The 17,314-nt window shown below is 42.3% G+C and overlaps 1 protein-coding gene across 1 annotated transcript in view; it reads left to right on the forward strand.

Moving 5' to 3' along the window:
• The first annotated feature begins 240 nt into the window (after positions 1-240).
• RABEP1 (rabaptin, RAB GTPase binding effector protein 1) overlaps positions 241-17,314 on the forward strand; it is a 122,092-nt gene continuing 105,018 nt past the window's right edge. The window contains exon 1 of the mRNA XM_073590566.1: positions 241-436. Within this exon, the coding sequence (XP_073446667.1) occupies positions 403-436 (34 nt within the window). The 5' untranslated portion in view covers positions 241-402. The remainder of the gene's footprint in view (positions 437-17,314) is intronic.

A 17,314-nucleotide genomic window follows, 5' to 3' on the forward strand; every position in this document is an offset into this window, starting at 1 on the left:
CACCCGGCAGCAGAGGCTCCCGACAGCAGAGACTCCTCACAGCAGAGGCACCCGGCAGCAGAGGCTCCTCACAGCAGAGGCACCCGGCAGCAGAGGCTCTTCACAGCAGAGGCACCCGGCAGCAGAGACTCCTCACAGCAGACGCACCCGGCAGCAGAGGCTCCTCACAGCAGAGGCACCCGGCAGTAGAGACTCCTCACAGCTGTCTAGACAGGAGCCGCTATCAGCTGCCAGACAGTAACATGGACTCCCAGAAGCGCTGAGCTCTTAGAAACGTCACGTCCAGTGACGTCAGCGCGCCGGCTGTCACGCTGTCAGGATGACGCGGTTCTGGAGGATGCACAGGCCGAGCTCTGAACTAAGCGTTCCCCTACAGTGAGAGCGACCGGCTCGGCTGTCAGGATGACGGAACCGGGGCGCGTTCCTCCCATGGACGGTGAGTGTGCATTGGAGGAGCCGGGGAACGCCTGGCTGTCCGGTGGCTGAGGCGGCTTGTGGTGGGAGCCCTGCACCGGCTGGGGGCAGACACATGCCATGTAGTGGGTGACGCTGCTGGTTAGCTGGGTGGGAGCTGCCGGTGTTATTGTCCCGGCCACGTCCTGCTGTAGCATTACCGAGTCATCACCCTGGTGTTGGTCACCGGGACCACCGAGCTGCGGCTCCGGACTGCCAGCTCTGCTGTGTGCGGAGTCACTAGCACACTACTGTGCAGACTGGAGGGTCCCTACAGACCCCAGGACCCTCTTACAGCAGGCCAGGTGCCACCGCCATAAACATTAATAAAACATCCTTAGACCCCAGCAGAGAAATCAGCTCCAGCTCTGGATTGTGTCATTAGCATCCATCGTTTCTATTATGGGATGTCCCTTTCTGCAGCAGTTTAGGCCTAATAGTGTCTGTTCCTCAATCCCCTGATACTATGTCTCGGGGTGTGACATGTAGGGGTCTTCTGGGTGGGCTCAGTCTGTCTCATTGTGCCCTATCTGTTCTACGTGCCAGTTAATAAAAAGTGACACAGTCCTACTGATTATTGTAAGGGTGAATTTACACACCGCAGATTTCTGACCTATTTATCTGAATGAGGCTGAGGGCACATTCAGACATCCGGTCAGATCCATGTGAAATCGGACCACGATGCACAGACTGGCCCCGGGTCTTCCAACCGAACATGACTGCGTCACATATTTCTATCAGGCTCAGGCCAAGAGATCCGCAGCCAGTCCATGCCTTAGCGGCCCGATCTCTGATTTGTACGGACGTCTGAATGCGCCCTGACAGAAAACCTTGTGCATGCTGAAGAGCCACAACTGCAGCTGTTTATAATGAGACCAACCTTAGCTCTGCTGTACTGTTCTATTCATACACTGCTCTGCTATGAGAGCGCCCATTACATATTACACTGGTAACATCCCCTTTTATTTAAAATAAGCTCTAAAGACAGATTGTTGGGGAGATCAGTGTCCGACCCGTAAATCTTAAGAGCTAATTTGTACTGCTCTATGGAATAAGACATCGGTTTGTAGATATCAAGGTATCGCATTATTCAGCTTCCTATGACCTACATGTCCATATAGATGGCTTAGGAGGGTTGATTCTGTTGACAGATTCCCTTTAAGATTAGCCTTTTTTTCAGTCCAGTTAAAAAGGGAGGGAGCTGATAAGTTCAAGTTTATTTAGTCTCCAACCACCTTGCCTGATAGCCAGCTGTAGTTTGTACAGAACAGTGTGAGATCTCGGCAGCAGGGATTTGGAGTCGGAGTCATTATAAAATGGACTGGCTCCTAAAATATATAATACATTGGATACAGCAGTACGATGCAGGATGTACTGTAATTTTTTCATAGTAATTTGGGAAAGTTATGAAATGTCCTCTAAATGTCTGTTCTGTTCCTGATCTCAGGATCTTGGCTTTTGGTTGAGATGAATCTCTGCTGCACTTTATGAACTTGCTCAGTAGTGACCAGTGCTGAAGAGTCTTGAGTCGGTGGTTTGGCTTACCGACTCCACATCCCTGCTTGGAAGCAGGAGAGACACCGAAGCTGTCGGGCTTGGTGGGCAAAGAGTGAGGGTTAATGTTCTTAGATCCATGAGTCCATCAAGTTTAACCTTTCTCTATTTATTGCTAAACTCTTACAACTCACGGTGTCATTTGTTGTGAGAAAAGCATTCAGACCTTTTTTTTTAATACTGATATCATGTCTTCCATTACTACCTCTTGTGGTCGGCATTCCACAGTCTGACTGCTGTAACTGTAAAGAACCCTTTTCTGTTTAGTTGCCTGTCGCCTTTACTTCACATGCATTGGATGTCCCACTGTCCCTTGTAAGGTCCTTGGAAGGATTGTCATGTGCCAGTCCTTTGTATTGGCCACGCGTCTTTTTCTAAGCTAAATAAGCCCAACCTTTCCAACCTCTCTTCATACATCAGGCCTTCCATCCCTTGTAATAATCTAATTCCCCACCTTTAAACTGACTCTAACTTCCGAATATTATTTTTATAATATGGAGTCCCAAACTGTGTCCCATATTCTAAATGTCGCCTTGCAAGTTTATAGAGGATCACATTTGGATGACAGGATTTTATCTTTTTATACACACTAAATCTTGTTTTCTTTTGCTGCTGCTGCTTGACATTGAGTGCTGCTGCTCAGCTTACTTGTAACCAGAATACCCAAGTCCTTCTTCTGTTCTGTAGTCCCAAGTATACCCCCATTTAATGTACACCTCTGGCAAAAATTAAGAGACCACTTCAAAATGTTTAGTTTGTCTGATTTTTCTCTTTATAGGTATATTTTTGAGTAAAATGTAAATTGCTCTTTTATTCTATAAACTACTGACAACATGTCTTCGAATTTCCAGTCACTAAATTTTGTATTTATTTTCAGAAAATGAAATGGTCAAAATAACAAAAAAAAATGCAGTGCTTGCAGACCTCAAATAATGCTAAGAAAACAAGTTCATAATAATTTAGAAATAACAATACTAATGTTTTAACTCAGGAAGAGTTCAGAAATCAATATTTTGTGGAATAACCATGATTTTTAATCACAGCTTTCATGAGTCTTGGCATGCTTTCCACCAGTCTTTCACACTGCTTTTGGGTGACCTTATGCCACTCCTGGTACAAAAATTTAAGCACTTCTTTGTTTGATAGCTTGTGATTACACAGGTCAACGAAAAAAAAATTTTTTTCTGGTGTCCAAAATATTTTAATGAATTTGGGGTATTTTTGGGGTGCTGATTCTGAATATGTCATCAGTTTTGCCAGATTGGCTCAAGTTTTTGAGATTTTTGGTATCTTATTTATAGCACTTGTTGGTAAATGCGACGCATCATCTCATTAATTTCTTTGGATTAGTACTTGAACTGAGCAGTTCTCAATATAGTTTTGTGTTAATTAGTGTTCTAAAAGTTTGTTCATAGCTTGATTTTTGCACTAACTTTATGTTGTTGTCTGTTTTCCAGTGAAAAGCATGAACTCATCATGAAGAAGTTGTCTTAACGATCCAGACTCATTCTGTTACATTTGTGGTGAATATACACTGCCAAAACATAGAAGAAACATAACACACTTCGTAAAAAAAGTGTATTTTGCCTATTTTGGGGTTATGCTTGGGGACCAAGACAAGTTTTGGGCACCACACATAGTGTGCAAAGCATGTATCGAATTATTACGAAAATGGAGCAAAGGACAAAGAAAAAGCTTCAAATTTGGTGTTCCAATGGTGTGGAGAGAGCCAAAAAATCATCATGATGACTGTTATTTCTGTGCAGTGCAAGTGCAAGGATTCAATAAGCATAAGAAACGAAAATGGGAGTAACATGGAATCTGCAAGAAGGCCTGTCCCTCATTGTGAAGATGTGCCTGTACCTGTGTTTACCATAAATAACAGTCATCATGATGATTTTTTGGCTCTCTCCACACCATTGGAACACCAAATTTGAAGCTTTTTCTTTGTCCTTTGCTCCATTTTCGTAATAATTCGATACATGCTTTGCACACTATGTGTGGTGCCCAAAACTTGTCTTGGTCCCCAAGCATAACCCCAAAATAGGCAAAATACACTTTTTTTACGAAGTCTGTTATGTTTCTTCTATGTTTTGGCAGTGTGTATTCACCACAAATGTAACAGAATGAGTCTGGATCGTTAAGACAACTTCTTCTTGATGAGTTCATGCTTTTCACTGGAAAACAGACAACAACATAAAGTTAGTGCAAAAATCAAGCTATGAACAAACTTTTAGAACACTAATTAACACAAAACTATATTGAGAACTGCTCAGTTCAAGTACTAATCCAAAGAAATTAATGAGATGATGCGTCGCATTTACCAACAAGTGCTATAAATAAGATACCAAAAATCTCAAAAACTTGAGCCAATCTGGCAAAACTGATGACATATTCAGAATCAGCACCCCAAAAATACCCTAAATTCGATGAAATATCTTTGGCACCAAAAATGCTGTTGACCAGTGTTATCCATCTTCCTCTTGATTACATTCCAGAGGTTTCCAATGGGGTTCAGGTCTGGAGATTGTGCTGGCCATGACAGGGATTTGATGTGGTGGTCCTTCATCCTCACATTGATTGACCTAGCTGTGTGTCATGGCGCATTGTCCTGCTGGAAAAAACCTTTCCTCAGAGTTGGGGAACATTGCCTGAGCAGAAGGAATCAACTGTTTTTCCAGGATAACCTTGTATGCGGCTTGATTCTTACGTCCTTTGCAAAGATTAACCTGCCCAATTTCAGCCTTGCTGAAGCATCCCTAGATCATCACCGATCCTCCACCAAATTTCACAGTGGGTGCAAGATACTGTGGCTTGTACGTCTCTCTCCGGGTCTCTATCTCACCATTAGATGACCAGGTGTTGGGCAAAGCTGAAAATTAGACTCATCAGAGAAGATTACCTTACTCCAGTCCTCTATGGTCCAATCCTTATGGTCTTTGACAAACTTCAGCCTGGCTCTCCTTTGCTTCTCATTGATGAAAGGCTTTTTTTATAGCTTTACATGACTTGAGCCCTGCCTCTAGGAGCCTGTTACGAACGGCTCATGCCATGCACTTCACCCCAGCTGCCATATACCATTCCTTTTGTAGGTCATTTGATGTCATCCTGTGGTTGCTGAGTAACATTCGAATAAGATGACTGTCATCCCGTTCAGTGGAGAGTAGTTTTTGCCCTCTGCCGGTCTGTAGCTTTGTTGTCCCCAATGTCTGCTGCTTGACCTTGTTGTAATGGACTGCTGTCTTAGAAATTTTAAGGATGGAGGCAGCATGACGCTCACTGTATCCCTCTGCTAGTAAAGTAAGAATTGAGCCCTTTTCCTCACTGAAGACTTTACTTTTCAACTCCTTTGGCATGGTTAAGTTATTTTTTCATTGCTATTACTTTTGAGATATTAACAGCCATTGTTTTGCCATCCAGCTTGTCCTATTGCAAGAAGATTGTGAACACCACAGCAGGGTTTTTTATACTTTCCTTCGTTAAATAAGATTTGGCTCAGATAATCACCTAATCAGAAGCACATTAAGTAGAATGAGGTGTACTCTGGTTGGAATTCAACTGACACTGGAATGGAATGGCTGTCAGACATGTAGAGAAGCTGATTTTTATAAAACTGTGCAGTGATCTCTTAATTTTTGCCAGAGCTGTATATGTAGCAATACAATTACTCCGTTCTAGGTGCATTACTATACATTAAGGGTGTGTGCACACTCTGCAGATTCTGCTGCGGATTGATCTGCGCCGATTTTGCAAAATCCGCAGGTAAATCCGCAGGTCAAAAGACATGTCAATTCTTTCTGCGGATTAGAAACCGCAGCAAATCCCTGCGGAAAAATCTGCACCGTCTGCACTGCGGTTTCCATTTCCCATAGGATATTATGGTACTGTACACCGCAGCAGAAACTGCTGCGGATCCGCAGGGCCAAAACCGCTGCAGATTCACACCCTAAACCTCATCTGCCTTGTTTTTGCACATTTTGACAACGTATATAGATCATTCTGTAGTATTAAATAGTCTTGCTCAGTTTTTATTATCCAACAGTGTTGAAGTTCCCCTGCTCCTTCAGTGCTGCGGTGGCAAAGCTACGGTTTCCAGCAGGCTGGGAGAGTGCTCAGTTCAGACCAGCAATGCAACTATGACGCTGGTCCAGGAGCACCGTTTCTTCCCTCTGGTAAACAGGAGACTGGGAGCTGTGCGATCTTGAAAAAGGAACATTAGAAAAAAACATTTAAGGCTATGTGCACATGTTGAGTATTTGCTTGCAGAAATTTTTGCAAGGTTTCTGCATCTCTTGGCAGGAACAATGCTGTAGAAAAAATGCGCATTTTTGCTGCATTTTAGTATGCGTCTTTGCATTCATTTTTGTACAGCAATAAATGCTTTTTTGAGCTAAATAAAGATATGTAAAAAAAAGATTTGATTTACTGTAATTTCTTGGTTCAACACCACCTTTTTCATGCTGTTGCAGTAGCATCAGAATAATGGAATTAGGGCTTGGAGTCAGCAGCTGTCATTGACACCTAGCTCTAGGCTTAGTAATGAAAAGGTGTCAGCCTGACACCCTCATTAATAAGCCAATAAGTAAACACAAGCACACGCATGGATATTAGCCCCTCCCAGACTAAAAACATCAGCTCTCAGCTGCCCTAGAATAGGCGCATCTATAAGATGCAAAAACAATCTGGCACCTAGCCTCGCTCTTCCCACTTGCCCTCTAGAGGTGGCAAGTGGGGTTCATATTTGTGGGGATGACACCTCTGTATTTTCAGGTGATCTCAAGCCCACAAGTTAGTAATGGAGAGGTGTCTATAAGACACCTATCCATTAGTAACCCCATAGTGACATTGTATAAAAACACACACACCCAGAACAAAGTCCTTTATTTGAAATAATGACACAGACTCCTTTAATAATCTTAATTAAACCACACTTACCGAAGCCAAAGTCTCCTACAACAAAAATAAAATAATAAACCACAATATTCCTCACCTGTCCGCCTAGAAGATAATCCGTAATGTCCCATGACTATCCTGATCACTTTGAGAGCAGTCACATCAGTGAGATCAGTCACCGGAGTTCATCAGCTCTGATGATCTCCTTTACGGCACCACTGCTGTGTGGGAATGTTATCCCAATGTGAGTGTTCTACATGTGAGATCACCGTGGGACACTTGGGTTTATGTGGACTACGGCGGATCGGTTATTATATGTTGGTTTATTATTATATATTATTTCTATGAGACGAGGGCATCGGGGATTTGGTGTTGGGTGAGTATAATGTTTTATTTTTTTATTTGAATATGTATGTAATTTTACTTTTTTTTTTTTTTTTTTAACTGTGAGCACACGATTCGGCAGATGAGACTGTCTCCCATTAGCTGCACCTGTCACTGTAATCAGTGGAAGCAGACATCGCTTGATGGGAGCAGTAGTCTCATCAACCCAGGCCTGCGGGTCACAGTCACAGCTGCAGGGTGATATATAGATCACACTATTCACAATGTGATAGTTAGGCTGTGTGCACACGCTGCGGATTCATCCGCGCGGATTTTGTAAAATCCGCAGGTGAAACCGCAGGTCAAAATACCAGCGGTTTTACCTGCGGATTGCTCTGCGGTTTTGCCCTGCGGTTTTTCATCTCCTCAATGGAGGAGATGGCAAACCGCAGCAGAATCCGCAGAAAGAATTGACATGTCAATTCTTTCTGCGGATTGAAAACCGCAGATAATCCGCGCGGAAAATTCCGCACCATCTTCATTGCGGTTTTTGATTCCCATAGGGAATCATGGTACTGTACACCGCTGCAGGTCCGCAGCGGCCAAAACCGCTGCGGAACCGCAGCAAAATCCGCAGCATGTGCACACAGCCTTACAGCTCACCTCCTTACCTGAGCAGTGGTCTCTGCACAGATCAATGAGCATGCCTATATTGCACAGCTATAAAAGGCAGTTAGCCAAAACCTGTCTTTGGGGCAGCTGTAATAAAACGTGTTTCCACCAAGGGACACAGCGCTCTTCTGGGAGGTGAGTATAGGATTTTTATTCCTTTATGATGTATTTTAGGGCAATTTAGAAGGTGTTGTCCAGTAGTGTTCAATCCCTTTACTTATCTGAGCATAAGTAAATAACCTAAAGGGGTCTATGGTTTTACATTTCTGACATGATGTGTTTTTTTTTTTCTTCACATCATATAGTAGCGTATATGAACACCAACTTTAATTTACAATATTTATGCTTTTAAAGGGGTGTTCCAGCTGATAAGTCATTGCTGGGCGATGTAGTCACATCAGCCGGTGCCTGTGCTCACATTTAAAAAAAAAAAAGAATGCGCCATATGAAATAAATGCATGCACATTATACTCACCTAACACCAAATCCCAGATGCCCTCGTCTTCTAGAAAAAATGTAAAATGAAAAAACAACTTAGTCTGAGAGTACAGAGTAACTGCTGCATCATTATAGTGAGTGGCCCCTCCCTGCTGAGCTTCACAGTGTGCCTACACCACATTTAACGTCCACATGTTTGGCATTTCTGTAGCTATGAGAGCCCGCCTTATTTGCAGGGGCATGTCTCCAGAAGCATGAGCTGGGCACCACTATGTACTGGGCACTGCAATGGCGGTTTGCAATTTTCATTCAGCAACATGCACTGCTGCCTGTTTCTGGAAAACACCCATGGAGTCAAAATCATCAATATATCTGTGGATAAATTCTTAAAGGGTTATAATTTCCAAAATGGGGTCACTTGAGGTGGAATTCTGCTCTTCTAGCACTTGGGAACTCTGTATATGAAGTTCACAAACTAGTCTAGCAAAATCTGTGCTCCAGGAGACAAATAGTGCTCCGTCCCTCCTGAGTCTTGCCGTGTGGCTAAATAGTACTGTACTGCCATATATAGAGCATTTCTACATTCAGCAGAAACTGTTGGACAAAATGTGGTGCAATTTTTACCCATTTCCCAATGTGAAAAAGTAAAATCTGGGGCTAATACAAAATTTTTGTGGTAGAAATTTAATTATTTATTTTTTCTTCACTGCCCAATGGTATAAAATTCGCTGACACTCCTGTGGTGTCTATATGATCACTGCACCCCTGGATGAATTCATTGAGAGGTGCAAGTTTGAGAATTTGTAAAATGGGGTATCTTATGGGTGTTCTGCTTTTCTGGCACCTCTTGAGCTCTACTAATGTGACATTGCACCCTCAAACCAGTCTAGCAAAATCTGAACTCCAATATGGTACTTCTTCACTTTTGAGCTTTGCATGGTGTACTCAAGCAAAATTGTACCCCAATTTTGGGGGTCTATTTTCTCCTGTTACTCTGTGAACATAAAAAATTTTGGCTAAAAGAACATTTCTGTGGAATTTTTTTTTTTTTCGTTAATTTTCATGGCTCAACGTTATAAACTTCTGTGTAGCACCTGGGGGTTCAAAGTGCTCACAACACATCTAGATAAGTTCCTTGAAGGGTCTAGTTTCCAAAATGGTGTCTCTTATGGGGGGATTCCACTCTTTAGGCACATCAGAGGCTCTCCAAACATGACATGACACCCGCAGAACATTCCATCAAAATCTGTGTTCCAAATTATCACTTCATCCTTTATTAGCACTGTTGTGCGTCCAAACAGTAGTTTTCCCCCATATGTAGGGTGTCGGCGTACTCAGGAAAAATTGCACAACAAATTTGGGGTTCATTTTCTCCTGTTACCATTGTGAAAATAAAAAAATTGGAGCTGAAAGATTTTTTTGTGGGGAAAATGTGATTTATATATACCTTTTTTTTTTTTTTAATTTTCACGGCTCAACTTTATAAACTTCTGTGAAGCACATGGGGGTTCAAGGTGCGCACAACACATCTAGATAAGTTCCTTGAGGCGACTAGTTTTTAAAATGGGGTCAATTGGGGAGGGGGTCTCCACTTTTTAGGCACATCGGGGGTTCTCCCAACACTAATGATTCCAAATTTTGCATTCAAAAGGTCAAATGTCGTTTCTTCTCTTCTGAGTCCTGCCTTGGGTATCTGCGTACTCAGGAGAAATTGCACAACAAATTATATGGTACATTTTCTCCTGTTACCCTTGTGAAAATGAAAAAAACATTGTTTTTTTTTTCCTTAATTGTTTATTTTTACGGCTCAACATAATAAACTTCTGTGAAGCACCTGAGGGTTCAAGGTGCTCACCACATATTTAGATAAGTTTCTAAGCGGTCTACTGTAGTTTCCAAAATGGGGTCACTTGTGGGGGGGTTTCCACTGTTTTGACATATCAGGGGCTCTTCAAACGTGACATTCTAGCTATACTAATACTAATCTTAAAGAGGAGAAAACGGAGTAACGGATCCAAAATATATGCAAAAGTATAAATTTTTTATTAGTACTCACATCAAGTGCTGACAAGTATACAAGTTGACTAAAATAGGGGGGATAAACCCCAATGATACAACAATCAGGATAGACAAGGACAGGGTAAATAAAATGATACCAGTGCTCCAAATCTACATGGCACAACGTTCAGTCAGCCCATGGGCATTGCACATAACAGACATATGTCTAATGGTAAAAGATAGTCAAATATGGCATACTCAATTAAATGTGTATTGTACATAGTTGTACATGTCTGGAGCGCCAAAACAAAAAACATCCAGAGGGGTCAATGTGCAAGTCCAATGGACACTGAACATAAATGAAACAATGACATGTGAAAGAATTCTTAAATAGTTAATAACATATGTATTAACATATCAAAACTGCGCAATTGTGCCAGAGAGAACCCAGGAGACGACCCGCCCAGCGGTCCAAATGACCGAAGTGTGGAAACAAGTAAAGGCAGGCTGCTTACCGGGGAGCAGAGGAGGTGAAGGCCCATGCAACGACCCCCGACGTACGTTTCGCGCCCGCCACAGGCGCTTTATCAAGGCGCTTTATCACACCTGGAAGTGTAGCGGCTTCAGAGAAGAGAAGGTGGAAAGCAAATATGTGCGGCTTGATATAGGTGATCATACCCACTGCTACTAATGATAATGGCAATTTAACAAGTTTGGAGCGCTGAGCAAGGAAGAGTGGGCGAAGATTGCCAGTTATGAAATCTGTTCTAGATGTTCCCTGCTTGTGGACTCCTACCCAAAAAGATTGAATTTTGTTATAAATTCAAAAGTACTTTAGCAAAGAATTAGTTTGAGAGCTCGCTCACACTGGCGTATAAATTGGGAAAGTGCAATACCAGAAAACATTGCATTGTACGCTGACCAATGTTAGTAAATGAGTCTGTGCTCATTTGTGAGTTTTTTTTCTCAGTTCGTATTGGACTGGTACTTCGTATGAGTCTGGTAGAATTGGATCGCACTTGCCAATGCAAGTCAATGGGTGCGAGATAAAAAAAAAAATATCTTGGCACACGGACCATGTGTATGTCATGCAATTTTTATTCACAGATCTCAAAAGAAACCCGACATTTCATGAGCCAAGTACATTAAATTCACAGCCTGAACCGTCAGAATAGAGCTGTGAGCTGGTCTTATTAGTCTGGGAAAGGACCAATAACCATGGACAAAGAAGACTGGGATCATTGTGGGACCTCCATTTGGATTACGGTGCTTTCTACAATTAATGGACTTTTGTGTGTGTTTTTTTTCACTGCGGTGTTAGTAATGGGAGTATCTGACAGGCACACCTCCATTATTAATTCCTGGGCTTGATGTCAGCAGACATTAAACAGCTGACATCATCCCCGAAACTATTACCTCGATTGCCAATGCACCAGGGCAATCAGAAAGAGCTGAGGCTAAGCGCCGGAATTGATGCATCTAATGGATGTGCCATTTCTGGAGCGGCTGAAGCCTGGTCTTAGGCATGGAAGGGGCCAATATCCAAGTACCTTCCCAGCCTATTATCAACATGCAGCTGTCTGTTTAGCCTTTGCTGCGTGTTAAAAAATAGGGGAATCCCATGTTATTTTGATTTATGGTCCCTCCTTTTTAATAACCAGTAAAGGCTAAGCAGACAACTGTAAGCTGATATAGGCCTTGAAGCTTCATTGTTATTGGCCCATTCCCAGTCTAATAAGACCAGCTTACAGTTGTCTGCTTTCCTGTAGCTGGTTAGTAAAATTACATTTTTTTTCTACTTTTTACATTTATTCCTAAAAAACTGCCGGGTAAGCTTCACAGAGCTTATTAAATATCTGACAGCTCTCTCTCTCTCTCCCCCTCTCCCCCCCTCTATCTATCTATCTATCTATCTATCTATCTTTCTTTATCTACCCCATATCTATCTAACCATCTATTTATATCTGTATATAAGATTGCAAACTTTGTAAACTAGCTTTAAATTACATAGAGAATTGCAGTATGTAAAGATGTTAAAAACGCATTGCATACAGATTGGCTATGCATGTCATAGTTGAGAAAAATCGTATTCTACTCGCATAACACTCATGCTACTTTTCTGGATCAACATCGGACCAATTTTTTTTTTATACGCTAGTGTAACTCCATCCTTAGAGTATACATACAGTTGTGCTGCTCAACAGTTTACATACCCCCGCAGAAATTTTGCTTTTTGCTTTCTCTGCCTTTTTTCAGAGACTATGAATGATAATGTCAAAACTTTTTCTCCACTCATGGTTAGTGGTTGGGTGAATCCATTTATTGTCAAACTACTGTGTTTTCTCTTTTTAAATCATAATAACCAAAAACATCCAAATGACCCTGATCAAAAGGTCACATTTGTCCCTGGTGATTTTGGCCTGATAATATGCACAGAATTTGACACAAATGGATTTGAATGGCTACTATAGGTAACATCCTCACCTGTGACCTGTTTGCTTGTAATCGGTGTGTGTGCATAAAAGCTGAGTGAGTTTCTGGGATCCAGACAGACTCTTGTATCTTTCATCCATCCACTGACGTTTCTGGATTGTGAGTCAGTGGGAAAACAAAAGAATTGTCAATGGAACTACTCAACTACTGGAAAAGGTAGTTGAACTGTATAACACAGGAAAGGGATACAAAAAGCTATCCAAGGAATTCATAATGCCAGTCAGCAGTGTTCAAACTGTGATTAACAAATGGAAAATCAGGGGCTCTGTAAAAACAAAACCATGGTCAGGTAGACCAACAAAAATGTCGTCCACAACTGCCAGGAAAATTGTTTGGGATGCAAACAAAAACCCACAAATAACATCAGCTGAAATACTGGACTTTCTGATAACTAGCGGTGTGGCTGTTTCAAGATGCACAATATGGAGTCACTTGAAGAAAAATGGGCTGCATGGTCGAGTCGCCAGAAGAAAGCCATTACTTTGTGGCATTTGCGCAGTATCTCGCCTACAATACGCAAAACAGCAGAGACCAGCCTCAAAACTTCTGGAACAAGGTAATTTGAAGTGATGAGACCTAAATTGAACTTTTTGGCCACAACCATAAATGTTACATTTGGAGAGAGGTCAACAAGGCCTATGATGAAAAGAACACCATTCCTACTGTAAAGCATGGAGGTGGATCGCTGATGTTTTGGGGATGTGAGAGCTACAAAGGCACAGGAAACTTGGTCAAAGTTGAAGGAAAGATAAATGTAGCATGTTATCAGCAAATACTGGAGGTAAATTTCCAATTCAGCCTGGAAGCTGCGCATGGGATGTACTTGGACGTTCCAACATGACAACGATCCAAAACACAAGGCTAACTCGACCTGTCATTGGCTGCAGCAGAACAAAGTGAAGGTTCTGGAGTGGCCATCTCAGTCTCCTGACCTCAGTATAATTGAGCCACTCTGGAGAGATCTCAAGTGTGCAGTTCATGCTTGGCAGCCCATTAATTTACAGTAACTTGAGGCTTTTTGCCAAGAAGAGTGGTCAGCTTTACCATCTGAGAAAATAACCTCATCCACAACTACCACAAAAGACATCACTGTCATTGATGTTAGAGGGGGCAATTGTTATGAATGGGAAACCGAGGAGGAAAAAAAGACAACAAGCGAAGTCTCAGAAAACCAGAGAAGTTGGTAACTATGCAGATTGCAGATCCCTGATCTTAACCGTACAACTAGCAGCAGTCGTGGAGTGTTCCTACGTTGGTCCTAGACGCCTCGTCACAACCGGAGAACTATATAAGCCTAAAGCAGGAAAAGAGGAAAACTAACTGCCCCAGAGCAGACCCCAAAGGAAAGACAGCCCCCCACATGTATTGACGGTGAAACAAGATGAAAATACAAAACAAAGACAGGAAAATAGGCTGAGCAAACGATGGGGCCTGGCTAACTAAAAAGGACAGAAAAGGAAAGACACTGTCTGCAATCTGCCAAAAAAACCTATAAAAATATTGTCCAACACTTCTGATAGCAAGATTAACCCTGAAGTCACTAGACTTCTAAACCTATATCAGCACTCTGAAATATTCTGAGACAGAGCAAAAAAGAGGCCAATCTAATAAGGGACAAAAAAAAGCAGATTGGCAAATACTGATTAATAGGAGTGGAATTTCAGCATAGCCCCAGCAGGGGCAGGCTGATTACACAAAAAACTGAATTGACCAACAAGCGCAAGTGTGAACATTAGCAAAAAACAAACTTAACTTTGAGAAGACTGGAAGAGAGCTGAAGTCCAGGACCTGAGAAGCAGACTGAATCATCAGCACCCGGATAGGGCGTCGGCTGTCTTATATCCAGTCTGATACTCCAGAGATCCAATCGTTATCTTCCTCATTAGGTGGCAGATCACTACCACTTAAACCAACCGCACTACCTCCTGTCACCACCAGAGGGAGAACGGAAGGGGAACTCTCAACTGGTGGAGCAGAAAATGAGTTCAAGACAGGCAATACACGGTATTAAGAAATGGGGTATGTGAACTTTTGGTCATGGTCATTTGGATGTTTTGGGTTGTCATTATGATTTAAAAAGAGAAAACACAGTAGTTTGACAATAAAAGGCTTCACCCAACCAATAACCATGAGTGGAGAAAAGGGTTTTGGTGCTATCATTCATATTCTCTGAAAAAAGGTCAAGAAAGCAAAATGCCTGGGAATGTAAACTATTGAGCGCAACTATATTTTATACAACCACATTATATAATAATAGGGGCTGTAGACTTTTTATATTCATTTTACATATCTCAAAAGTGGTGACAGATTCCCTTTAAGAAGGCAATTTGGGTAATAGGTTTCTAGAAATTGCCTGTAATTCAGTTCCTTAAAGGCTATGTTTTGACAAGCTTATTTTAAGGTTACAGCATTTTTTCTAGACCTGCCTAAAACTTTTGCACTATGTGTCTGTATAAAGTACAGGAGAAGGACCAGGGCGATACACAATTGCATGGTAGGATTCCTGGCATACTTGAGTTGGAAGTTTCAAAATTCCTCTTCCTCCATTGGCAGACAAGGTATCCTAGAGAGTTACAGGTGCCATTTCCCACTGTTGAAGGTGATGCCATTGGGCTTTATATATAATGCTTCACTAAAGCCATCTGATTGTATATAGCTATCCTCATATAGCAATGCTATTTCACTGAAGTTTCTCTGCTAACTGTCCATGTATAGTTTACTTCATTCACGTTTCCTTAGAGAAGCCTCAAGGACTTAAATCCATTATATTTTGGCAGCTATACAGTCACTGAGAGGGCTTTAGTAGAGCAGTACAGAGTCCCCATGCCACCAACATCACCTTCTGCAGGCCCGCAACCTCATCAGCACAGCTTGGGCACCCTTAGGTTTTCATAGCCTTGCCATCTCCAGCAACTCACCCAAGCAACTTCCTCTACGTGTGCCAAGCCAAGTGTCTTCTTGGTGGAAACCCTGCCTTTTCCCACCTACCTGGCCATCAAACGTGCATCTAGAGTGCTCCTCATTCTGTCTCTGCCTGATGAAGCTTCTGTGGTACGGTCATTTGTGGAATCTGCATACATATATTTCCGATATGAATCTTCCAAACGTTTTTCCCCCCAAATCTTACAGTATGTCACTTCTGTCAAATGAATGGGAAAAAGATGGAAGCAAAAATGCATCAAAAACTTGCAAATTTTAGGCTGATTTCACACTTTCTATTTTTAGCGCTGCACCTCGTGCGCTATCGTGCGCATCCGCATTGCTCCCCTATCGTTAACATGGCGGGCGCATGGTATAGCGCTTGTACGCGTTCATGTGCGTTTTTGTGCGCTGCGTTTTTTCCAGGTGTGCGCCCAGGCGCGCCAGACGCAACATGTTGCATTTTTCTGTGCGCCCAACTGCCAAAAACCGCATGCGCACATTAGCGCACGGAATGCGCAAAAAACCCCAACATTAGTCTATGGGATCGCACGTGTGCGCTAGGACATGCGCACGCACGCGTTTAAGAACGCATGCGTTTTTAGAGATAACATGGTGACAAACTGGTTAAATCGCATGCGCAAAAAAAACAGCAAACGCATGCAAAGCGCTTAATGCGTTTTTTGCATGCGTTTGAAATGCGCACGAGGTGCAGCGCAAAAAAAGCAAGTGTGAAAGTAGCCTTACACAGTTTTTCCCACCAACAGTCTGTTTTTTTCAAAGAATGTACGTCTTCTATTACAGTGTCTTCTATAGATTGATGGGAGTTTTGGGATAACAGCAGGTTGGGCTTTACGGCGTGTGTTCACAGTGCTGGGTGACTTGGTGTGAATCCTCTCGCTGCCCACGTGCCATGTACAGAAGATAATGACATCTTGCACTCCTCTTGGCATCCTGTCGTCAGCTCACACGTGTACATTTCCATGTCTGTGACACATAGCACACCTCATTTAATTGTTGATCACACCAAATGAGATGCTGCACGTTTTGTCTCCTAATTATAGTTGTGGTCATTGCTCAAGAAATGGCATATCTTCTTGATAGTGATATCACAGCGCTCACTATGTCATTCCTTCTCGGCTCTTTGCCAAATAGTATTTAATAAACACATGGTGAACCTGAGCCAGGAAGAGGAGTCAAATATCAGATGGTAACATTGTTTCAGTCATGTGTTGTTGTTTTTTCTTGATCAGCAAGAAGTGAATAAGGCTACTGCACTCCATCAGTAATAGCTGCGTTGTATATTAGAAGCACAGTGGATGGGATTACGAGCTGCAGCATGTCAATTTCTGTAGCGGAGACGCTAGTGAATCATCCGTATGTACCGACAAACAAGTGCAGCAATTAGAACGCAGGGTTTTGGACGTTATCAAGATCTGTTTTTCTATAGGAACCTTCAATGTTTACTTCTAAACAATGAAAACTTGTTCTGCTGATGTGATGGACACAAGGGTGCATGGCATGAAACCCCTGTGCTGATAACTATCTTAAAGCTATGTTCAATGGTTGC

Source organism: Dendrobates tinctorius, unplaced genomic scaffold, assembly GCF_039654945.1.
Source record: "Dendrobates tinctorius isolate UK_male_01 unplaced genomic scaffold, ASM3965494v1 ptg000117l, whole genome shotgun sequence".
Lineage (NCBI taxonomy): Eukaryota > Metazoa > Chordata > Amphibia > Anura > Dendrobatidae > Dendrobates > Dendrobates tinctorius.